The 26,444-nt window shown below is 43.0% G+C and overlaps 1 protein-coding gene across 14 annotated transcripts in view; it reads right to left on the reverse strand.

Annotated features, from left to right (window-relative positions):
• RIMBP2 (RIMS binding protein 2) overlaps positions 1 to 26,444 on the reverse strand; it is a 758,298-nt gene that overhangs the window by 719,140 nt on the left and 12,714 nt on the right. For 13 of the 14 annotated variants that reach the window (XM_040347437.1, XM_040347489.1, XM_040347429.1 and 10 more), the window contains exon 2: positions 13,500 to 13,595. In XM_040347437.1, coding sequence (XP_040203371.1) covers positions 13,500 to 13,595 — 96 coding nt within the window. Of the gene's footprint in view, positions 1 to 13,499; positions 13,596 to 14,154; positions 14,880 to 26,444 lie in introns of those variants that run through there. The other variant, XM_040347440.1, reaches the window with a different exon arrangement.

Genomic DNA, 26,444 nt, shown 5'->3' on the forward strand with positions numbered 1-26,444 from the left:
CTCTCTTTCTCCTCTCTCTCGTTCCCTCCCTACTCTGGTATCGTTCTTTCTTCTCCTTTCTCTTTGTTAATGCTGGGAGGACGGGGTGGAGTTGTGCCGTCCCTATCCACCCATACTGCCTGCAACAGGGGTAACTTAGTGACAGGTATAGGACCGGTATATGTAAGTAACAGGCCACAACAGGTTATGAGTTATACTTTGTAAAAGAATCCAGAGGTCCTTGATTATGAATATCCCGGTATCTCTCGTTTTTGATACCTTATGCTACTACCACCTTGGGAGATATACGATAGTTGAAAGTTTCTACGGGGCTATCGACAATGCTGTATGACTCTAATATTAGATCTCAAGCATAGCAATATGTTGTAGCTCCCCTGGATTTCGCGTGTAATATATAATGTTGACACTGTATTGTCTAACATTGGGCCAAATCCTCAAAATCGTAGCCTAACTTAATTTTTCCCATTTAAGTTACACTGGCGGGAAATTTCTACCTAAGTGCCCGATCCACAAAGCACTTACCTAGAAATTTCACGCAGTGTAACCTAAATTCTCCCGGCGCAAGGCGGTCCTGTTATCCAGGGGGCGATGACAATTTAAATGAGGCGCGCTCCCCCGCCGGCCGTACTGCGCATGCTTGTGACGTCATTTTCCCGACGTGCATTGCGCGAAATTACGTAACGCCGGGCTTTGTGGATTGCGACGGGACAATAAAGTTGCGACGGGTTAAAAAAAAGATACGGCGAAAAAAAAAAAATCAAATTTAAAAAAAAATCAAATTTAAAAAAAAATTGCGGCGATCGAAAAAAAGGTCTGTTTTTACAAGGTGTAAACAGTTTACACCTTGTAAAAGCAGCCCTAATTTTACGCATGCAAACGTAAACTTACGGAGAAAAAACAAAGCTGAAAAGCTTTGTGGATCTCCGTAAGTCCTCATTTGCATACGCGAAGCGGCATTTCGATGCAAAATGCCCCCAGCGGCGGATGCGGTACTGCATCCTAAGATCCGACAGTGTAAGTCTCTTACAGATGTCGGATCTTCTGCCTATCTTTGGAAAACTGCTTCTGAGGATCAGTTCCAAAGATAGGCACAGGGATACGCAGGCGGAACAGCAGATCCGCCTGCGTATCCCTTTTGAGGATTTGGCCCATTGTTCTCTTTTTACTTTCAATAAAATCTTTGTGGAACAAAAAACAAAACAAAGGAGAAGGCCTTCAAAAAATACAAGGTTGAGGGATCATCATCAGCATTCAGACTTTATAAAGAATACAATAAGATATGTAAGCGTGCAATTAGGGCGGCTAAGATAGAAAACAAAAGACACATAGCGGAGGAGAACAAAAAAAATTCCAAGAAATTCTTTAAGTATCATAAACGGTAAAAAATGGAGGACAGACCATATTGGCCCCAGAAAGAATGAGGACGGACATCTGGTTACTAAGTATGGGAAAATGGCGAAGGTACTGAATTTATTCTTCTCCACAAAGGAATCAAGGGGCTTTAGTAACCAAAACTGCATTACTTATCCTCGTGACATGTCACAGGAAGCAGAGAAAAGAAATACCGCGCTAAGACACTAGAAAAATACCTAACTAAGCTGCAACACAACAGTGTCATACAAACACAATACAAGTAAGGAAAAAAGAGACGTTGCGCTATTAATATAAATTAAACTAAACAATCAGTTGATAATGGAAAAAGTATGATGAAATATAAAATTAAAAAGACCCCAAAATTAAAAGGAGATAGAACACATGAATGAAAGTTCAATCTTTGTATCTATGGAAATGGTTAAAGATAAGTTCATCAATGTTGAATAAAAGTTCATAAATTGAAATCATGTGTGGTGGCTGACACCACTAAATAAAAAAGGATGGAGGTTTACCGGATGGCAAGCAATAAAAACTTGCGGCTGCAAACCCCAGCCAGGGCCTTTTGATGATCCTCGCAGGGGGATGAGAAGGGATGGATGCTGAGACTTCCCAAAAAACGGATCCACAGGATTGCAGCGTGTCACAAGAAAAACTTAATAGTGAAGTACAACAGGACCAGCACATATAGGATATTTGTGACTCAAGGGACCACCACCACCAAACACCCTATGGATGGGAGGCTTACCAGAGCATAAAGCAATACAAGCATGCGGCTAAACCCCTAGCCAGGGCCTTTGAGATCCTGAGCGGTGGTGATATATCCTGAAGTCCTCCGGTATAATGTGGTCAGTGGATACATAGAAAGAATGATATTGCCCACATGGTGAAGTATGTTGACTAAGTTGTTTTAATAATAAAAAAGTTTAACACTTACAGGACGAAGATAAAAACAGAAATAGATAGAAGCCGGCCGGCTCAATCAAACGCCCGTCCACACGGAACGAAGAAACGTCTTGCGTCAGCACGCTACCTTCCATGTCACAGGAAGCACCCTCATCTTTCATGTCTGGAAAATGACCTGGAGGTCCTAGTAGATGATAGGCTCAGCAATGGCATGCAATGCCAAGCTGCTGCTAAAAAAGCAAACAGAATATTGGCATGCATTGAAAAGGAGATAAACTCCAGGGATAAAGCAATAATTCTCTCACTCTACAAGACACTGGTCCGGCTGCACCTAGAGTATGATGTCCAATTCTGGGCACCAGAGAAGCAAAAGGGCCAAAGAAAGGTGGGCATTTGTTGCTCTGGAAATCTACATTACCATAAGCCTGTTGCCACATGGCCAAAGCACAGGTTTACTTTAAGTATGCAAAGAGATCTGCAATATAGAAATGTACTGTTGCAGGATAATGCACAAGAAGGAGGAGACAAATTGTGGAAAGAGCTTAAAATTATCCAGGGAGACATCCTTTTGTACAGCAAATAACTATCACTACAGTGCTAGCATTCAGCATATATCTGCTTCTATGGATTAGCATGGTAAAGAACATTGCTCACAGAGAAAAAAAAATTAGATCTTTGCACAACACTTTTTTCCCCAATTGAAGAAATCTCTCATGCCGGGTACACACGACCATTTTTCGGGTTGTAAAAAATGACGTTTTTTTTTAAATGTCATTAAAAACGATTGTGTGTGGGCTCCAGAGCATTTTTCACAATCTAAAAAATGGGCATTAAAAATTTCGAACATGCTCTATTTTTCGTTGTAGTTTTTAACGTCGTAAAAAATGGTCGTGTGTGGGCTTAAACGACGTGAAAAAAATGCGCATGCTCAGAAGCAAGTTATGAGACAGGAGCACTCGTTCTGGTAAAACTAGCGTTCGTAATGGAGTAAGCACATTCATCAAGCTGTAACAGACAGAAAAGCGCAAATCGTCTTTTACCAACACAAAATCAGCAAAAGCAGCCCAAAGGGTGGCGCCATCCGAATGGAACTTCCCCTTTATAGTGCCGCCGTACGTGTTATACGTCACCGCGCTTTGCTAGAGCATTTTTTTCCGTGTGTAGGCAAGGTCGTTTTAATGATCGGGTTGAAAAAAACGTCGTTTTTTCTAGACCATTAAAAATATAATTTTTTACAACCCGAAAAACGGCCGTGTGTACGCGGCATCAGTCTTTGGATTTTTAGATATTATTGTATGACTAGAGATTCTTCCCCATTTCAGCCCTATGTGGCTTGCACCTATAAATACTTCCAGTATATTTAATATGTATGTGGCTGACAATATGAATCAATATAAATCAGTGCATTCCATTTCATAAAATACATTTAAAAAAAAAATGTCTACAGATTAAAAGAATCTTGCCATAAAAGACTATGGGGGCAATATATGTTCCCTTTCCTCTCTCTATAAATAGAATATAAATTGGGCCTGGGAAAGTTCACAGTCTCTTGAAGTGAAAGAAAACTATGAGTCATTTCAGTTCGGAAGTTACAGATATCAGCTAATAAAGTGGCACTGCAAAAAGGAGAAAACTGAACCATATAAATCTCTTCTTCACATGCTACCTGTCATAATGAAATGTAACAAGCTGGTATTTTTTATCAATAAATCAAAAAATATTAATTACTATTATTAAATCATTAAACACCCTGGCCCACATTTTCTTATCATCAAATGCAGCATTTTTTTTTAATTCAAAGCAGTAAATCACTATATCAATTTAGAATAACAAAATAACAATTTTTTTACAGAGGGGAAAACTGAAAAAGCAAACATGCATTGTTGTAACCCATGAGTTGGTATCTCTATACCGTCAGCTCAGCTGTTACCACTAGTGTTAGTTTTATCTTAAAGGAGAAGTCCAGCCTGGCGTTTTAGGCTGGGCTTCTCCTCTGGGTCACAGGAGTACAATTTGTTTTGCACTCCTGTGACCCATTTTCAGCGGCGAGTGGTCTGGCCCTTTCTTTTTTTAAACCTCTCTTTGTAAATTGTTAAAAATAACAACTCTTTCCATAAAAAAATCTAAAAATCAAAAATATGTACCCTAACATGTCTTTTATAAATATTACAAATATAAATACATAATGCTATTTTATTAAGAGTTGTACAAAATATGTGAACGAACAATATGATCAAATAAGGTGACTCTTTGTGACAAAATAGTGCATAGCTTAAAGCATATAAAAAACACATACAATAAAATAAACTAGTGCTATTGACTGTAAAATTTGAAAAAGTCCATATGCTTATGAAACTAACTGGGTGAATTTTTTTTGGACCATGTGAAAACACTGTGCTTCAACACCACAGGAATACTTCACCTCCTTACCAGATAATATAACCTCCCAACACTGAAGTCAATGCCCCTTTAAAAAAAGGTGCTTCAGGGTCATCCATTAATCTATATACCAGCCATCAAATATCTCCACTGATTGTGAGTTACGGGTGGGTGGGGGCGAGGGGCTTGCTACTGGATATGATCACTACTTGTTATGTTCTTGACGGAGAGATTCATTGTTAGTGTATTCTACATGTTATGTACGATATGTCATATTGTCATTCGCTGTATGTTTTGTGAGCAATAAAAACTTCTTTGATTTAAAAAAAATATTTATCCCCACCGCAAGCTGAGCCTCAATGAACAGCAGCAGGAACCATCTCAATTGCTTTTTTAACAATTTAAAACAACGAGAAATTATGAAATACTAACATAAGGCAGAGAAACTGCACTGTCCGGGAGATGTAGAGAGCCAAACCACTATGTAGCGCTGTTGTCCTTCCAGTTTACATCCAGCCAATTCACTCCAGGATCACTAAGCTGTTCCAAATGTGTTTCATCATGTAGGACATCATCAGGGGCCCCAAAACATGCTTAGTGATCCTAGAGAGAATTGGCTGGATGTGAGCTGGAAGGACTACAGCACTGCATTGTAGTTTGGCTTTGCACTTCTCTCCAACAGCAATGTTCCTCTGCCTTATGTCAGTAATTCATAACAGTGGTTTCTCCTTGCTTTATATTTTTTATAAAGTGATCAAGTTGGTTCCTGCTGCTGTTGTTCATTGAGGCTAAGCTTGCCATGGAGAGTTTTGATGACTGGTGGATGGGTCAGTGGACAATCCTGAAGAACCTTTTTTTCCCACAAACATTTATTGACCTCAGGAAACAAAAGAAATTGGGACTTTGAATGAGGCCCACCATATCAAATTAAAATGGAAGTAAGTTCTTATCTGTAAATATAAATTCATTAATGTATTTATTATAATCTAAAAAACATACCAAAACTCTTTAATGGACATTGTATCAAATAAATTGGTAGTCACATGACTTACACTTAATTTATACTGCTCATAGCATGGAATACAAGACATAATAGACAAACCATAAAATTAATACATAAAAAATATGTGCATAAAGGAACCAGATATGTCTTGGTATATAGTAGCACTCAACGTGTTTCATGATGGTACAGCCACTCATCAGGAGTGTAGTACGACAGTATACTGTAAAGAAATTTCAACAATTAAAAGTGCCCTCTGAAAAAGGAAGAAAGGTTATTTACCCCCAAAAAATGGCGACAGGTTAATAACTCACAACTCTGTCCCAAGACTGGGTCAAACCTCTGCACTGGAACTTGTGGGGATCTCAGATAGGGTGTCTCTCCCGGGGTTGAGGCAGGAAAAACCCTCCAAGGACCAAAGGAAGCAGCCAAAAGAAAGCTAGATGGCCACAGCACAGTCCAAATGTGATATGTGTACACTTATCGTGCATGGTATCCTACATGAATGTATAAGAAAAGATATAAATAAATAAATGAGTAATAATGTGTGAATGTGTAGAGTCATCTAAGTTTTCCCACAAAGGGACTACATGTGGGGTAATAGTAGGTATGAATGTGCCCATTAAACAAATTGGATACTGTCCCTCAAATGATGCACCCCACCCAAAATAAGTGTAAAGGAGGTGATAAATTAACCCAGAATAGTTACCTGTGATATATGGTTCATAGACCAACTCATATCTGAGTACCCTTCCTAGTGCTGGATCATGCAAAGTGAACCACCGGCTGACTCAGGCTTATATATCCCCAGTCCAAGGCGAAGTCCAGCCAAAGTCATGCTAAACAAGCCAATGCAGCACGAGGGTGGCAAGAATGCGGATCCCATCTGCGCACAGCATTTCCGCCAGCAGCAAATCCACGCCCACCTCGTCTGCGGCGTGAGGTGGAAAAGAACATCTCCAACATTGAGGCGTCACATGACTCCGATGTGCAGGAGGTCAATCCCCGCCCCCACCAACGGATGAGAGGAAGGAAAGGACTGCCGCACATATCAACCCCAGAAGCAAAACACAATCCCCATCAACCCTTGACCTCAGTGTTAGGAGGTAAAATTAATTAATAAAGAGCTGGGAGTATTTATATGAAGCACAGTGTTTTTGCATGGTTCACACTGAAGGTTTCTTCACCTAGTTAGTTTCACAAGTGTATGGACTTTTTCAAGTTTAGCAGTCAATAGCATGGTTTATCCACGTGTTATTTTGGATCATAGGGCCCCTTTCACACGGACGGATAGAATGGTGCTTTTAGCTGCGGATTTTACCGCAGCTAGAAGCACACAATGCTTTCCTATGACACCCTTCACACACTACGGTTACCTGCAGTTTTGTTACCCGCGGTTTTGTGTGGATAGAAAAAATAGAAAACTGAATGTGTCCAGCTGTGAAGTCCCACAGCTATTGGCACATAACCGCAGGTAACCGCAGTGCACTGTGTCAGCTGCGTTTGGTATGAATCTTGAGGGGGAACTCCACGCCAAATTTCAAATAAAAAACCAGCATGGGTTCCTCCTCCAAGAGCATACCAGGCCCTTGGGTCTGCTATGAATTTTAAGGGGAACCCCCGTACGCCGAAAAAACGGCGTGGGGGTCCCCCCAAAATCCATACCCGTATCCGCGCACGCAGCCCGGCCGGTCAGAAAGGGGGTGGGGACGAGCGAGCGCCCCCCCTCCTTAACCGTGCCAGGCCACATGACCTCAACATGGGAAGGTAGGTGCTTTGGGGCGCCCCCCCACCCCAATGCACCCTGTCCCCATGTTGATGAGGACAGGGCCTCTTCCCGACAACCCTGGCCGTTGGTTTTTGGGGTCTGTGGCCGGGGAGCTTATCGGAATCCAGGAGCCCCCTTTAATAACGTGATGTCCGCCCCCTTACGCCGTCACCACCCGGAGCATGATGGGACTGTGACGTCATAAGAGGCCTATATAAATCGGTGTAAGCCGCGCACACGGCATTACAGTGGGAGGAAGCGACGTGTCAACATCAAAGAAGAGAAGAAGGCGACAGAAGCCTGGGGCCCCCCGCTCGTAAAAGAGCTAAAGAAGAGAGCGGGGGCCCCCGGGGGAAGAGAACCAGATGGCGGTGAAGACCGGGACCCCCCCCGCATAAGACGTCGAAGAAGCCCGGCAGAAGAGAACCAGACGGCGGTGAAGACTGGCCCGGGACTCCCCCCCCGCAGAAGATGCCGAAGAAGCCCGGGGCCCTCGCTCGTAAAAGAGCTTAAAAGAAGAAAGCGGGGGCCCCGGCAGAACGCCCCCCCGGAGCTGACTAATAAATTACTTTAAAAACCCTGTGTAGTGTGTTTTTTTTTCCCGCCAGGTGAAAGGGTACCCCATACTCATTCACCTAGGGTGGGGGAGCCGGGATCTGGGGGCCCCCTTATTAAAGGGGGCTCCCAGATTCCGATAAGCTTCCCGCCCGCACACTTCGACAACCAACGGCCAGGGTTGTCGGGAAGAGGCCCTGTCCTCATTGACATGGGCACAGGGTGCTTTGATGTGGGGGGCCCTGCCCCAAAGCACCTACCTCCCCATGTTGAGGGCATGCGGCCTGGCACGGTTAAGGGGGGGGGGCACTCGCTCGTCCCCACCCCCTTTCCTGACCGGCCGGGCTGCGTGCTCGGATACGGGTCTGGTATGGATTTTGGGGGGACCCCCAAGCCGGTTTTCCGGTGTACAGGGATTCCCCTTAAAATCCATAGCAGACCCAAGGGCTTGGTGTGCTCCTGGGGGGGGAACCCATGCCGGTTTTTTATTTGAAATTTGGCGTGGAGTTCCCCCTCAAGATTCATAGCAGACACAGTGCTTGGTATTGGCAGGGATCCAAGTCGGATCCTTGTTCAATATCGTGCTGCGGCTAAAATGCAACCGCAGCTAATCACACTGTACAAATACAGCTGACTACTGTGCCTGGAGTCTTGAATTCCAGCAAAAGATAAACATGCTTTTATCTGCGGCAAAACAGCCGTCCGTGTGAAAGGGGCCTTAATATATCTCACCCAGAAACCACTGTCCCTACATAGGCAATTGTATACATGCCATTTATTACCCCTGTAGTCATTCCATACTTTGCCTGAAATGACTCAGGACAGATCTTGCACAGTTTATTTTTGTCAGTAACTCAATAGATAAATTGGCAACTTTAACTTCCTGTGAAACTAAATTTGTACCTCGTTATATAAAGATATACATTATGCATGGATTAGCTTACACCAGAAAAATATTCCTGAAATATACTTGAATGCACAGAAACATCTCTCCAACTCCCACTGTAATATGCCAGAGCGTGACTAGTAAAATTCAATTTCTGGCAGGGGATGCACACAAATACACTCTTATTATTTAATAGAGATTAATGTGGGAGGCCCCATATGCATTACCCACTTGTTCAGTTTATGGAGAGCAATGCGTTTACAGACCAGTCTGACTGGCATACTGCCATTTGCTGAACTTACCAATTTACAAAATGATGTATTATGATTTCTACATTGAGAAGCATGTTAACCTTTTTAGTACCGACCCCCTTCCCTCCAAATAATAACGATATTCATCTTGAGTTATTACAACATGTACATTTTGATAGCATGAGATTACAGAATTTTCATCCAGCCTTATGACCTAGTTTTGAGTTTGATAATCCTGTAGAGGTTTCATCTGTCTCTAAACCAATTACAATCCAACAATTATGTTAATACATACTGTATATAAAATCATCTGATCTAATCTGTGTAAAAGGAGAAACAAGCCAATGTCAGTTCTGAGCATTCATTAGAAACAGTTTTAAAGTAACTTGTCATTAGGGGATTTGGAGCCATTGCTGACCTTTTCTTCTGAAAATGCTAGCTGCTGGGCTGTTATGCCAACCGTTTTACAAAAATACTTTGAGACACTGACCTGACAACTAAGCAGGTAGGAACTCTTGACTTTCTCTCACTTTGTTTTCGGCATTCATGTTCCAGCTTAATGACTCAGAGTATTGAACCCAATGGGTTTATATAGCAAATAAGGAACTAGCGGTTTCCAAAAGAGAGGGTCTCTGTATTTTCCCTTAACAGTTTTACTTTAAATCTTAAAGTGTATGTCTGGAAAAATACAAAGTATTTTTTTGTAATACATGCAAAGTATTAAAATATACTGTAAGTATGGAAAAATACTTAATATTTGGCAAAAGTTCATTGTGCTCCTATCTTCCTCTTTGGGCTGAAAGTTTACTGGAATCCCAGCTGGCACTGTCAGCCCTGACTGATGGACTACAAACCTTGCCTATCCTCCAACCCCTCACGTTCTCATTCCTTGTACATTTATTGATTTCTTTCCCAGCAAAGAAATGCTGCTACCATAACTCGCAAGAGCCGGTGCCCCTAGGGGCTCTCGGGAGATGTAGTCCTGGAGGGGAAAGGGATTTGCCTACATCAATAGGAACGGAGCTCTCAGCAGCTGCTTCTGCAAGCCTGTTGATGAGATAACATAGTAATAAAAGCTGTTTCTTCTTATAGGAACAATGTAAAGAAGCTGAAGCATGCTCTTGAGGAGAGAGGGAGGTTTTTGGTTACATTTGGGTTATGTCTGGACCTACCCTTAAGAACTGCAATATTATAGTCTTTTACAATGTGTGTATACTGTACATATAAGGGGATTTTTTATTAGGTAATACTTTATTTCTGTGTAGAATTATAAAAATTCATAGGGATGGCCAGATTTGATCACTATGTATGCAGGCTCGTCAACTTGGTTCGCAGTGCTAACAAGTAGCTGTGCTTTACTGCTCCTTCTCACAATACAAACTTATGAACCAGTAGATCCATTGAAAACAACACACCCCAACTCAAATCACATCTTATCTCCAAATTTTGTAAGCAGCAATTCAGCATGATTGTATCAGCCAATCTACAAATCTCTAAAGCTGGATATACAACTTTTGTTGTTCAATTTCCTCTAAATGTACCTTCAACTATGTATTGTAAGGGACTGCCTGATTGCATACAAGTTGAAAGTGTTTAGGTTTGACCTCCTATTATATGGTTTTGGTAAATCTAAAGGAAAAAATCTACTGAAAATTGTATAGTGTGAATCCAGCTTAAAGGGGTTGTAAAGGTTTGTTTTTTATTTTCTAAATAGATTCCTTTAAGCTAGTGCATTTAGTGCATTGTTGGTTCACTTACCCTTTCCTTTGATTTCCCTTCTAAATGTTTTTTTTCTTTGTTTTCTTTGTCTGAATTTCTCCCTTCCTGTTCCTCCTCAGTAAGCTGTTCTGGCTGACTAACCCCCAGCCAGATGATGGGGGCAAGCTTACTGAGGAGAAACAGGAAGTGAGAAATGCAGACAAAAAAGAAAAAAAAACATTCAGAAGGGAAATAGAAGGAAAAGGTAAGTGAACCAACAATGCACTAGCTTAAAGGAAACTATTTAGAAAATAAAAAAACAAACCTTTACAACCCCTTTAAGGCTGAAATCCAGTCACATTAAAAAAAAAAAAATCTTCCCTTTGGTCGTACCTAGCCTACCCAGCCCCCAAACAGTAAGGTTAGTTTAGTCTAGGGGGATTTCCAGAGGGGAATACCTACCTTATTCCTTCCCCCTCAATTATTGGTGCCCTAGCCTCAGAATATGGGTGGACCATCAACACCCTTATTTACAATGAAGGACTGCTGTTCCTGCATTGTACCCCATAATGTCAGTGAGGGGGCAGCCATACAACCAACAAAGTGGAGCTGCTTTGTAGACCAGTCACACCTGTTGGGCAGGAAAGTATTTCTGCATACCCAATGCCCTCAAGACTAACCAAGCATCAGAGTTTTATTAAGAGGGTCAGGCGATTGGGGAAGGGGGGGGGGTGTTACCAAAGGTGACAAAGGGTGATAGGTGTTTAGCTTTAACCACTTCATTACTGGGCACTTAAACCCCCTTCGTGCCCAGACCAATTTTCAGCTTTCAGCGCTGACGCATTTTGAATGACAATTGCGCGGTCATACAACACTGTTCCCAAATTATATTTTTATCATTTTTTTCCCACAAATAGAGCTTTCTTTTGGTGGTATTTGATCATCTCTGCGATTTTTATTTTTTGCGCTATAAACAAAAAAAGACTGAAAATTTGGAAAAACACACAATATTTTTTATTTTTGTTATAATAATATCCCAATTTTTTTTTTAAAAAAATATTTTTTTCCTCGGTTTAGGCCGATACGTATTCTTGTACATATTTTTGTTAAAAAAAAAATCGCAATAAGCGTATTTGATCGGTTTGCGCAAAAGTTATAGCACCTACAAAATAGGGGATAGATTTATGATTTTTAATTTTTTTTTACTAGTAATGGCGGCGATCTGCGATTTTTTTTTGTCAGGCCTGCGGTATTGCGACGGACATATCGGACACTTTTGACACAAATTTGGGACCATTTATATTTATACAGCGATCAGTGCTATAAAAATGCACTAATTACTGTATAAATGTGACTGACAGGGAAGGGGTTAACACTAGGGGGTGAGGAAGGGGTTAAATGTATTCCCTGGGTGTGTTCCAACTGTGTGGGGGGAGGGGACTGATTGGAGGAGGTGACCGATGCTGTGTCCCTATGTACAAGAGACACAGATCAGTCTCCTCTCTTCCTGACAGGACGTGGAGCTCTGTGTTTACACACAGAGCTCCACGTCCCTGCTGTCACCGCCGATCGCATGTACCCGGCGGACATCACGGCCGCCAGGTACACGCATCAGCTTCCCAGCGATGCGCCGGCACAGTGTTTACCCGCTGCGCGCCCCCCAGTGGCGCGCGCGGATAATGCACAGAAAAAGACGTCCAAAGACGTCCACTCGGCACTTGAGAGCCGCGCGGGTGGACGTCTTTTGTCTATAGCGCGGATCTCAAGTGGTTAATTATACACCAATAAAAAGTAAAAGTAACATCAAACACTTTAAAATAAACACTGCAACAATAATTTAAACTATGTGATCACAGCAAATATAGTATACTTTCCCATAAAAAGTAGAGCCTATTTAACCCAGTGATTTTTCTGCTTGAAGCTTGTAGCTCTAAAACGCTCAACAAGACAAATCCCATTCATTTCAATGGCTCCTGTTCAAATCCGAGTGTCCTGACGCCTAAAAAAATGCAAAATGCCTGTCGCCCAAAAAACTACATAAGCTTATTTTTGGCAGATAAGTGTTTTTGACCCCTTCGACTTCAATAGAAACACCTTGAGCATTTTACGGGTGTTTTCTGCTGAAGAAAAATGCCTGAAGCTGCAAAACGCTTGTAATACACATTAAAAATGCTTGTAAAAAGCTGCAAAAAACACCTTTAAATTGCTATGCTCAGGTGTAAATGCAGCCTAATGCCCAAAACAAGCGATCAGAAAAATCGTCCGAAAAATACTGCTTTCGAAGAGATCGTACGATAATCGGATCTTTAGTACAGAGCTTTCGAGAGCCGATCGGGACAGTTCATCTGCTATTATTTGATCGGACATGCACAAAAATATTTTACGTACGCTGCCAGATCATACGATTTTAGTTTAATTAGTGCAGCTGTCGTTCGAAAATGCATTACAAATGCATTACAACACATGACATCATTTCCGAATGTTTATTCTGTCGTATGCGAATTTTCGTGACTTAAGTAAACTCATCAGATGCAATCTGAGATTTGCATGGAAAAAAATTATATAATCTCATAGTGTGTACCGGGCTTAAGTGAATTCATAGGTCCGTGCCGGTTAAACTTCATTGCTTTGTATTCTTCTTAGCTGTAAATTCAAAAGAAAAGACATTTCAACTCATTTGCTTACCAGCTTTTTCTTCTCCTTGTCCCTTCCAGATTTAGCAGCTTTGGTGTCAGTCTGTGCACCCTCGTGGGCTGTATTTGCATGATTATTTTTCTTCGCCTAGAAAGTTACAGAGGTGTCACTTACAAACTGCTAGGTTTATTACTATACATTATGTACAATAATATAAACACAAAAAAGTAGGATTAAGTTAAACTGTGATGAATTTGATACTCCCCCCTGGACAGTCATTCAGTGACACATACTAGGTAAATCCCTACATTCCCTAATAACAGTATTGCAATCATAAAACACAAGTGTGTTTTTCTGACCTGTAAAGGGTTTCGGATCATCAGCTTGACATTTTTCTGTCTCAGAGTATATAATCTCCAGATGGAATAGATCTGTCGATTTCCAGAATGTAAGACTAATTATCTCCATATCAGCATAAGACATTGTACATACAGCACACTCCAGTGACTGGTGACTCAGGCTGCCTTCCACATACTGGTAACCTGATGGTCCTTTTTATCTTTGCCTCCCACCAACCTCATACTGCCAATTAAGCACCAACCCTGAACTGTTATAACCTGCACATAACAAGGATATAGTCTCTGTGCTGTATGGAAGGACAGGTGTCTACCTTAAACGTTAATCCCCCAAAAAGAAAAAAACCTACCTTCTTGGTGTGCTCGCAATGATAAGTGCCCTGTCCCATTTACTGATTAAGAGATCAAAAACCTTGGCTAAACAGAAAAGAATATAGAACTTTAGAATCCATTGTTATTTTTCCAAGTAAGGATTCATTAGAAAGTCCATCATTACTTCTGGACAGAGAAGGGCAATTATCCACATTAGTTCCATGCTTCACAGATTTTGGAAACCAATTCTTCTTTCTGAGAAGGCGATGTTACGGTTCTTTGTAGAAGACCATCGAAGACCCCCCAGCTCAAATGCTTACAGAAACTAGATACGGTACTTTTTTGAATCCACTGGCTATGCAAGACTAATATAATCCTGTGCTTGGAAAATCAGCAGAGCTCTAAATGCAGTAGATGCCCTGTGTATTTGTCTTCTTTTAAAGCATCAGTTTGCCAAGAGATAAAGGTTTGCTTCACCAAAATGAATGGCACGTGTGTGTATGATCCACAACATCTCAGGACAAAACCTAGCTGGACCAGGTTGGATGGTTTAGAATAGAACAGGGCTCACTGAATATCCTGCTAATAATGAGTGCTTGGAGCTGCAACAATTCCCAGCCACAGATCCGTCAAACACAAAACACCAGAGTCTTTGCATCTCCAAATGAAGCGCCGTTTGTACCATATGGCTGTCAGCAGAACGAATCATTCACAGAAATGCCAGCATCAGGGAACCGATTCTTCACCCAAAAACTGCTGGAATACCTGTCATTATTCTCAGGCAACACAGATTAGGGAGTTAAAAAAGGTCAGCAGCAGATGAGAAATCTTGCATCTCGTCTTTATCCTAGAGGAAGAATGTTGCAGTGACTGCTAGGCATGTTGTAAAGGCAGTTCTTTATATACAGATATTCGGAAACAGGCTCAGCATCCCGGGTAGGAATACAGCTTCTGGCTTCCCATATACTGTAGTTTATGAGTGAAGAGGACAGCAGGACTGAATCACTAGGTTATTTTCCTAGCCAATAGTTAGGTGGGTGACATTAAGAGTTTAAAGCATTATCTCAGCATTTTGCAGTTTAACACCTTGGGCTAGATTCAGATAGGTTAGCGGATCTTTAGATCCGCGTAACCTATCTGATTTACCTTACGCCGCCGCTATTTTTTGAGGCAAGTGCTTTATTCAGAAAGCACTTGCCTCTAAAGTTGCAGCGGCGTATCGTAAATCCCCCGGCGGAATTAAAATTCCGCGGCTAGGGGGCGTGTACAATTTAAATTAGGCGCGTCCCCGCGCCGATCGAACAGCGCATGCGCCGTCCGCAAATTTTCCCAGCGTGCATTGCTCCAAATGACGTCGCAAGGACGTCATTAGTTTTGACGTTAGCGTAAATTACGTCCGGCCGTATTCACGAACGACTTACGCAAACGACGTAAAAATTTCAAAACTCGGCGCGGGAACGCCGGCCATACTTAACATAGGATACGCCGCACTTACCCCTCCTATCGCAGGGGTATTTTTCCGCCGGAAAAAGCCGAACGCAAACGACGTAAAAAAAAAGTGCCGGGCGGTCGTTCGTTTCTGAATCGGCGTAAATGCTCATTTGCATATTCGACGCGTAAAAGATACAGAAGCGCCACCTAGCGGCCGGCCTGGAATTGCAGCCCAAGATCCGACGGTGTAAGTCACTTACACCTGTCGGATCTTAGGCATATCTATGCGTAACTGATTCTATGAATCAGGCGCATAGATACGACGGCCGGACTCAGAGATACGACGGCGTATCAGGAGATACGCCGTCGTATCTTCTTTCTGAATCCGGCCCATTGAGTGCAATAAAATAAACATTCTACCGCAAACTACTGTTAAAATACATACCCCAGCACTTGCAGTTTACATCTTTCAATACTGCTGTATTGCTCAGTGTTGCTTCCCTAAACTTTTGGTCTTCAAAATAAAAAAAGAGTTAAAGTGTTACTAAACCCAGTAATATGAAAATATTTCATCCGCCCCCTCCCCCCACAGCTTATTAATCTTCTTTTTACATTAAAATACTGCAACTATATACCTTTTTGCAGAGCTTTTTTTCTCAGAAAATAGGTGCAGGAACTTAAGCACGACAACGTTCAGATTTCACAAACACTAGAAGGGTCTTAAAGGGGCATTAAATACCAGGATTGCATTACATACAGAGTGCAGAGTTTAGGGGGGGGGGGTTACACACAGAGTGCAGAGCTGTCACTTGTAAACGCAGAAACCAGACTTCTGTGTTTACAAGTGATTGTGGAGAGCAGGCACCAAAGGGTCTGAGCCAAAGATGGTGGAACTGAGTTCCCCCAAGTTCCCCCTGAAAAAAAGCCCTGCCTTTTTAAAAGATCTATATACCAAGGTTACATACTGCACCTTTCTCCAGTGCCAAGAGTTCAGGAAGGAGGAGATTTCCACTGCAGCCTGTATACACGCCCACATGTGTGATGTCAGTATCATGTGACCTGGCTATCTCTGAGAACAGGTAACTGTTCTCTCCAGCATAAAAGACACAACTGAGCATGTGTAGGTTGGATACTCTGCCTGTGTTAGCTGGCTTTCCCCAGATAAATATTGCAGGAGGGAAGGATCTGTGCATACAGGATAAAACAGCCTTTTACACAATGCAGAGGATTAACCCCTTAAGTTCCACAGTGAGTATAACAAGCATCCTATTCTGCATATACAGACTGATTTTACTGTTGTGGGTTTAGTAACACTTTAACAGTGGATAGGGCAGTCCGTTAGCTTGTAAAATGGAGAGGGAAGGAGGGAGGAGCAGAGAAGTGCCTTGCCACCACGCCCAGATTGGGACAAAAAATAGGCCCGGGCATTTTAGAGCAGGGGCTGTTGGTAGCGGGATATTCATAGAGTCGGTTCACTGCACTGTAATGTAAAGGGGACTGCACTGTAATGATTACAGTACCCCTTTACAATGCAGTCCTCTTAATATCACAGTGTCCCCATCTATCACAGCTCCCCCGATCACAGTGCCCCCTCCTTGCAGTCAGATGGTGTCAGAAGGGCAGTGGACTGTATCTGTAGTTTCTTTTTTTTCTTACCAGTTTATTTTGTTGGGGTGCTTTTGTGAAATATCAGGGGTCTAAACAAAACTCTAAACAAAACTCACTTTTGAGACAGAAAAAGAAATTGAGAATATAAATTCTTGAATTCCTCAGCTGCACTGAAGATGAATAAGCAGGGAGCTCTGCACAGTCTCCCTGTTTATTCACAGACTGAAGCATAGTGCATTATATCTTCTTTCCATACCACGTTCTGCCTACTTTTTCAATAAAATCATCTACTCAATTTGTCCAGATCATCCTCTATGCACTCTGTCCACTTTAAATTAGGTTATCCCTGTCTAGGCAACCTTCTGTCCACTTTCTCTAAACAATATTCTGTCCACCTCCATACCACGTTACAAATCTGCTCATTTTACCCATATATCTTCTGTCAACTCTACCTACCAGTATGAAGAGTAGAGGTAGAGCTGCAGCCGAAATCCGAACTGGGTCACGGATTGGGCACGGTACTCACTCAGATCCAGCTGCACCCCTGCCCCCCCCATAGCGATGCCACTGTCTGGAAGATAAGGGTTAACACTGCTAGTCAGGTTTTCCTACACTTTTGATGGAAGTACCACCCCCTAACGAAGCAAACATATAAAAAGGAGAGGGGAACCACCCAGTTTTAGGGTTAAACTGGCTTAGAGACATATGTCTGTCTGTGGGTGGTTATATTTAGATTGTTCACTCATTTGGATGTGACTTCCCTTCACTTCCTGTCTTAGAGTCACAACAGGAAGTGAGGGGAAATCTCCACAATATAAAGAAATGCTGCTCTTAGAAGGTTGTCACAAAGATAGCTCAGATACGGTACGCCGCCGTAACATAGGGCGCAAGTTCCGTATGCAGAAAGAACTTGCGCCCTTAGTTACGGCGGCGTAACGTATGTGTGTCTGCGTAAGCCCGCCTAATTCAAATGGGGATGATGTGGGCGTGTTTTATGTAAATTCACTGCGACCCCACGTATTTTACGAACGGCGCATGCACCGTTCGTGAAAAAATCCCAGTGCACGACGTAAAATTGTCAAAACTCGACGCGGGAACAACGTCCATACTTAACATTAGCTACACCTCATATAGCAGGGGTAATTTTATGCCGGAAAAAGACTAACGTAAACGACGTAAAAAAATGCGCCGGCCGGACGTACTTTTCTGAATCGGCGTAAATACCTAATTAGCATATTCCTTGCGTAAATATACGGAAGTGCCACCTAGCGGCCAGCGGAAATATGCAGCCTAAGATACGACGGTGTAAGACACTTACGCCGGTCGGATCTTAGGGAAATCAATGCGTAACTGATTCTATGAATCAGTCGCAAAGATACGCCGGCCCGCACTCAGAGATACGCCGGCATATCCGGAGATACGCCGTCGTATCTCCTTTCTGAATCCGGGCCCTGAGCTACTAGCCAGGCCTTAAGGGTAACTCGCCACCAGTTGCCCCGCCCAACCCCTACCATGTCCCGCTCCTAATCCCGCCCCTAGACACGCCCTCATAAATTATCTCATGAAATTACACTTACATTTTTTTTGCAGAATTAAGTTATAAAAATAAATATTAACAACAACTTTATCCATGCCCAAAAATGCAGCCATGTCTACCAATGCAGCACGTGTCCCCAGTGCAGCCACGTTTCCCCAGTGCATATTTGTGCCCCCAGTGCAGCAACGTGTGCTCAGTGCAGCCATGTGTCCCCAGTGCAGCCACGTGTCCCCAGTGCAGCCACGTGTCCCCAGTGGAGCCTGTTTCCCCAGTGCAGCCTACCTGTGCTGGGTAAGAGGAGAGCCGCCGCCACCTGGTTGTTCAAAGCGCGGGGAACATAACAGCTTTCAATTCAATAGCTGTGTTCCCCGCCGCGAGCCGTCATATACAGCCCCTCCCCCCTTGTCCAGGAAACGTTGATAGACAGATCACCCGTCTAATCCTGGGATGGGTGACCTGTCTATTAAAGTGCCCGGAACAACCAGGCGGCGGCTCTCCTCTCTTCTCTCTTACCCAGCACAGGTAGGCTGCACTGGGGACACATGGCTCCACTGGGGACACAGGCTGCAATGGGGACACAGGCTGCAATGGGGACACAGGCTGCAATGGGGACACTGGGGACACAGGCTGCCCGCCACGGCGACTCTCCTCTCTCTTCCCAAGTTCCCCCATATTCACTCTTTGCTTGCCCCCCTGCTCTCAGGCAGCCCAAACTTGCCAGCCCTCAAAATGCACTCGCAAAATGCGAGCATAGATTTTGAGGGCTGCTCTAAAATATAGGTTTTCCCCTTATTTTCTGTCTTGGGGACAGTGATTACCTAAACAAATTGAAGGGTGAATCTCCCAGGGAACTCGAGCTGCAAAAAACGTGGCAGAGGGTCTAACCCTTCCCCACTTTATCCAAAACTAAATCAAAAAGATTTTTCCTTTAGGTACACTTTAACTCTTCTGATGTCAGATACAACACTTGTACAATCATTTGACCTTTGTAGGTTTCCCCAGGAAGTTAGTTTTAGCAAGCACTTCCGATGCAATTACTTCCTTCAGTATAACTAAGCAGTCTAATCACTCTCTGAGCATTGTAAAAGTCTCTGTATTCTGTACTGTCAGAAAGAAACAGTCTCTATAATTTATATTGAAGAGAAGCAAAGATTGCATATTCAGCATGCATCCCCGCAGCACAAAAAAAAACGTCTCCATATAAAATGAAAAACTAGTAGAGACAGGACACAGAGAAAGAAGATATTGATTACTGTGCCTCCTGGGTAGAGATGGCCTGGCGGTTCGCCCGGCGGTCGTTTCGCGGCAAACTTTGCTCGTTCGCGGTCCGCCAAACAGGTGGACATCTGGCGATATTTGCGGCGGTCCAACATTTTACATTGAGAATAACTTTGACCTATGACACATCCAACAGGTGGTGCAGGACAGCCAATTGAGACATTTCAGCACATGGACATGGACCCCCCTACCTTATAAATAGACCTGATCTGGCGGCCATTTTACATTCTGCTTTTTGTCAGTGTAGGCAGAGGTTGGTGTTTGGAGCAGGGACAGGCTGTATTGAATCAAATAGCTATCTAAAAGGTCCACAAAAGTCCTTTTAAGGACTGGTATAGGTGTACTACTTGTTGTGCAGTATATAGGTGTAATACATTCATATACTTTTTGTCAGTGTAGGGACAGGTTGCTGTTTGGAGCAGGGACAGACTGTAGTGACACAAATCGTTACCTAACAGGTCCACAAAAGTCCTTTCAAGCTCTGGTATAGGTGTTCTATTGTTTGGTGTGCAGTATATAGGGGTGTAATACACTTATAATATACTTTCAAATATAGAAAGCATATTATAGTGGATTTGTATTGTGCAGCATTGTGACTGGTGGTGTATTTGGTTACTGCTGAATTTTTACCACTTTCGCTGCGTTACCTCTGCTACACACATTGACAAAATTTCCTGAAAATAAAGTCTCATAACTGGTGCGATAAACCAGTGGCCCCCCAAAACGACAGATTGAAGCGGGGTGTTAATTTCCTTCTTCCACATATACTGCGCTTCTCTAAAGACTTTTGTCACAGGGTCATTTAAAAAATGACAGGCAGAGGAAGAGGCAGGCCCTTCCGCAGGGGTGGTAGGGGTAGGGCACCAGGCCGGAGCCAAAGTGGAAAGTGGCACAATGTTCATTTAATTACGTCAAAGGACGCACCAGACTTGGTTGAGTGGCTCACCATCAACACCACCACCACCACCACCACCATATACCCTCCGCTTGAGTCACAGGTTTAATTTTTCCAATCCATCAGAAGACATTTCGGATGCGCAGCCATTCTTGGCATCAGATCAGGAAGAGGAGGTAGCAACAGCTGGCACTCAGCAGTCTGATGACAGTACTCAGATCAGCCCAAGGAGGTTGGTGCCCGCTGTTGCTGCCTACTCCGAGATCTCTATTGTTAGTGATGGGGAAGGAGACGTCGATGATGACGTGTCTACAGACGTCACGTGGGTGCCCACAAGAGAGAAAGAGGAGGGGAGTTCAGAGGGAGAGATGGACCAGCAGATAGGGAGGAGAAGCAGGCCGAACTTACATTGCACAGGAGGGACAAACCAGACTCCTAATGTATCAGGAGCGAGCCATCAACCATGTACGGTCACATCTGGCGCTCCCAGGATGCCGGCCCATGGCTCCGCAGTGTGGGCTTTTTTAACGTGTCCGCTGCAGACAATAGTGTTGCCATCTGCAGCCTTTGCAGTCAATTCATAAGTCGCGGTAAGCCCAACACTCACCTAGGGACGACAGCCTTAGGAAGGCACCTGGCCTCCCATCACTGAGCCCAGTGGGAGCAACGCCATCAGAACCCACAAAGCCACACTCCAGGCTCTCACCGTCCAGCCTCTTCTCCTTCTCCTCTATGCTCACAATTGTCCTCCACTCCACCTTAAATATTGCCGTCCTCAAGTTTTTCTGCAAAAAGTCAGGCCCAAATGTTCGATCGTAAAAAAAAAGATGACGCCGGATAACCCTCTTGCCCAACGGTTGACCGCTGGCTTGTCGGAACTGATAGCCCGCCAACTATTGCCATATAAACTGGTGGACTCGGAGGCCTTTCAAAAATGTGTAGCCATTGGAACACCACAATGGAAGGTCCTAGGAAGGACATTTTTTTCACAGAAGGGCATCCCAGAGCTATATGGCCAAGTTCAGTGGCAAGTGAATGCATCTCTGGCACACAGTGTCGGTGCCAAGATACATCTGACACCAGCCACGTGGTCTAGCAAACACCGGCAGGGAAGGTATATAACTTTTACTGCCCACTGGGTGAACCTTCTGACGATCGTCAAGCATGTAACTCGTGGCACCCATGTAGATTTGGTTTTACCGCCACGGATTGCATGCAGGCCTGCCTCTTCTCCTCCTCCTCCTCCTCCTACTCCATCCTTCCTCTCCTCCTCGGCTGACTCCTTATTTTGCGATGCTATCTTCTCTTCCGCTGATCCCCAGGACCTATTCCACATGCCAGGTGAGACGTTGCCATGCTGTGCTGCGTCTGTTGTGCCTGGAAGACAAGAGCCCCCATTGAAATTAATGGGCAGCGCTAGGAAAAAGCATGAAAATAAATTTGGAAGTGCTGCAACACGGACACTTTAAACCCCTTCTTCTGGGTTAAAAGCACACCACCAGCGGGCTAAAAGCGCAGCTTAACCTCTTCCTCATTGAATCATTGTAAAATGACGTCAGCAGGAACCCTCCCCCCGATGGACGTCATATGACGTCCTGGGCTTTCACACTGAAGAAACAGCAGCCACTGTTTCAGGTCGGTTTGCAGGCGATATTTTTAGCGCAATATACCCTTTTTGCAAAAAAAAATTAACAAAAATATGTAGAAGAATACATATCGACCTAAACTGAGGAAAAAAAATTGTTAAAAAAAAACAAAATGGGGTATTTACTATAGCAAAAAGTAAAAGATATTGGGGGTTATTTACGAAAGTCAAATCCACTTTGCACAAGTGCAAACTACAAGTGCGAAGTGCACTTGGAAGTGCAGTCACTGTAGATCCAAGGGGGACATGCAAGGAAATTAAAAAACAGCATTTTAGCTTGCACATGATTGGATAATAAAATCAGCAGAGCTTCCCCTCATTTCAGATCTACCCCTCAGATTTACATTGACTGCACTTCCACATGCTCTTCCAGTGTAATTTCAAGTGCAGTTTGCAATTGTAGTGCAAAAGGGGATTTGCCTTTTCGTAAATAAAAATAAATAAAAATAATAATAATAAAATTGTCTCATCTTTTTTTTATAGTGCAAAAAACAAAAACCGCAGAGGTGACCAAATACCACCAAAAGAAAGCTATATTTGTGGGAAATAAAAGACATCAATTGTGTTTGGGTACAATTTTGCACAACCGCGCAATTGTCAGTTAAAGCGACGCAGTGCCGTATCACAAGAAATGGCCCGGTCATTGAGTAACCAAATCTTCCGGGGGTTAAAGCAGAGGTCCGCCTAAAAAACACATTATTAAAAGCCAGCAGCTACAAATACTGCAGCTGCTGACTTTTAATGACTTTTAATAAATGGACACTTACCTGTCCAGGGTGCCCGTGATGTTGGCAGCCGAAGCCAGTCAATCGCTCTGCTCTCTGCTGCCCCCACCGCAATCCTCGGTGAGGGAATCAGGAAATTGAACCTTGCGGCTTCACATCCCAGTTCCCTACTGCGCATGCATGAGCTGCGCGTCCTCACTGGTCCCCCGCTATCTTCTGGGACTTGTGTGTTTCCCAGAAGACAGCGGGGGAGGACAGTGTAGGTGCCGGACATGACGTAGGTCACCGCGATCACCGCAGTGATCTATCCCAGGAAGTGGGAGCAAATACTTTCTCAAAATAGGTGCTAAGATGTCCAGAATTAATAAAGGCAAGCCAAACACTCAAGTATACTCCAATAAATTTGAGTAGCTTTCATGTACTTAAGCCCAAGAGTTCAGTGCATCGAGTCACGTGTCAAACCCATGGCCCGCGGCTCGAATCTGGTCCACCAGGTCATTTCAAGAGACAAGAGAGATGTATGTGCAGTGTGGGATGGGGCATCAAGTGGTAAGCTGCACTGTGATATCCATCTATTCCCAGATGCCGACCAATGATTTCCATGCAAGTTAGGCCCTGTACACACGAGGAGACATGTCCGATGAAAACGGTCCGCGTTTATGTCCGATTAGATGTACTAACCATCGGACATGTCCGACGGACATGTTTTGAGCGGACAAGTTTCTTAGCTTGCTAAGAAACTTTTGTCCGCTGGAAACCTGTCCGCTAGGCCGTACACACGGTCGAACATGTTCGACCGTGTGTACGCGGCCTTAGAGACAGAGGCAGAGCCGCCTACATTGCCAGGAGGTACTAGAGTTGGGCACACTCCTGAACCCTTGCACTTGATACAGAGAGCACACCCTTGAATGCTTCACTGTGTACATAGGAAACCACTAAAATTTCACACATCCACATTTCAGCCAATATTTAAAACTTGTAAACAATATGTAAATGTTAACAATACCCATACCATAGGGGTATTAAGCGTTACCCGTGAGGGTAATCTTCCTGGCTATAAAGTTATCTTCCTGGCCTTACAGAAGCAAGATCTGGGGTGTGCAAACAATGGATATAGCCACATGGCAGATTGGTAGAGGCTTAAAGTAGAAGAATAAAAAAAATAAAAAAATAAAAAAAAACACAAAATCACAGTGGTTGTACCCAAAAAATACTCCTTAATACAGTGTAACAAAATGACAGTCTTGCAGACACAAATGAACCTTAAAACAACGGATTATTTTAAAATAAATTATTATTAACCATATTAAACCAGCAACTGTTGAAACAATAAACACTTTGGTCACCCGCCAGTGTCACTCTCTTCCTCCTCATGCAGGTTAATATGTCTTGAAAGAGTGTCCCAACCCAAAAAGTTAAATGTGTGACTAACCATATGTACTTAAACCACAAGTTGTATCCAGGAACATATGATATGCAGCAGCAAAAGACTGATTAACCCAGATGACTGAATGGCTTTAATTCCCAAAGTTAATGCTCTTTTAAAACACCAAGTTCACACTAATTCCTAACATTTCTTCCAGTAAGTGGAACAACTTATTCACTTAAATAAAGTATTTTTATGGTTAAGCCTGCAGAAAGCATGTACAAAATACTTTGCTCTTCACATAACATGTATAGATCATTGCATACAAATTGGCAGTGCGATTTGGCTAGTAGGTATATAGTAGGTAGTTTGGCTGTACTGCTGAATTGCTACACTGTCCCTGGCGGTTTCACAGAGAACAGGTGCAAAGAGAAAATAGTGCAGCCTTTTTTTTCTCTTTTTTTCACACTGCCCTTCCACCCCTCTACCCCTCCTCCCACCCACTTCTCTGCTTCCTTTCTCTACTTATTTGTTTTCTTATTCTTCCTATATAAAACTATAGCAGTACCCCTCCTTGGTCAAAGGTCTACACTGGAGTAGGCTTTACCATGATATCCTCACCCATGGACTTATCATACGAGATACTACAAGACTATCAGAATGTCCGTTTATTCTTTTTGTATAATCGTTGTATCATCACTTCCAAGGTATGACATCCCTGTCAGTCCTGACAGCGACCTTCCTCTTTTCATAGCATGCTCGTGTCTTTAATTCTTCGCTATTTAATTGTATTCCCCTTTGGACCTGTATCTTTTGACTATTTTGGAACCTGCCTTTCTTGTTCAATAAAATGTGTAAAAAAAAAAAAAATAGTGCAGCCCATACCGAAAAGTCCATTAGCATAAAGTCCATGTAACTTGGATCCCTGCAGATGGGCCAACTGAAGGGAAAGCGATGAAGAAGCAGAAGAATTACATTACTGCACTTGGTCCTCACTGACTCTTCCCAGGTAAGAACCACCCCACTAAGGTTGGTCCTCTGCAGATTGAACTACCATGGGAACATCCAGTCCTCAAAGATGGATTGGGCCTTGCCTGCAGTACTCCATGTAGACTTATGCTTACTTCATGTCGTGAAAAATATTATCCAAAGTCCCTGCACATAATAATAGCACTTTCAATTCAGATAAGAGCCAATACCTGGGGACACTGGTACAATTGCTTATCTCAGGAGGGCAGAACAGTAGTGATATGGGAAAAAAAAATTCTAATAAATCTACAATCACATCAAGAGCTGTTGATCAGCAAGTTAATCAGCCAAACACCACAGATTGAAAAAAATGTTGCGGAAAACTAATTTGTTTACATTTATACTCATGCAAGGGTAAATCAAGATCCCTTTCTGACCTTGCAATGCAGGGTGACACTATTGTATCCATTCTCTCAATTGAATGCTTTCATTTTTTTCTGTAACCAATTAACTGTCATCTTTTCGGATTTCCATTTGAAATAAAGATCAACTACACACAGGAATATATTGTAGTTGTACTGGAACAATTCACGTTTTTTTTTCTCTTTAGGAGGGGGTGGGGGGCAGAAATAATATGAACACATCAAAAACCTTTGAAGTTGATACATGAGAGCCACAAAGACTGCACAGATTGCAGTATACATTTAAAAATAGCTCTAGTATTGTCAGCTTCACTAGGGCATCTAGTCCAACGCATTACTCATAGCAGGAGCAGCTGGTAACCTATAATGAAAAATAAAACTGATGTAGAATAATAGAACCCACTCTACAATTAAAAAATATAGTCACAAGACCTTAATAATTCAACCTTTTA

This window comes from Rana temporaria, chromosome 1, assembly GCF_905171775.1.
Source record: "Rana temporaria chromosome 1, aRanTem1.1, whole genome shotgun sequence".
Taxonomy (NCBI): domain Eukaryota; kingdom Metazoa; phylum Chordata; class Amphibia; order Anura; family Ranidae; genus Rana; species Rana temporaria.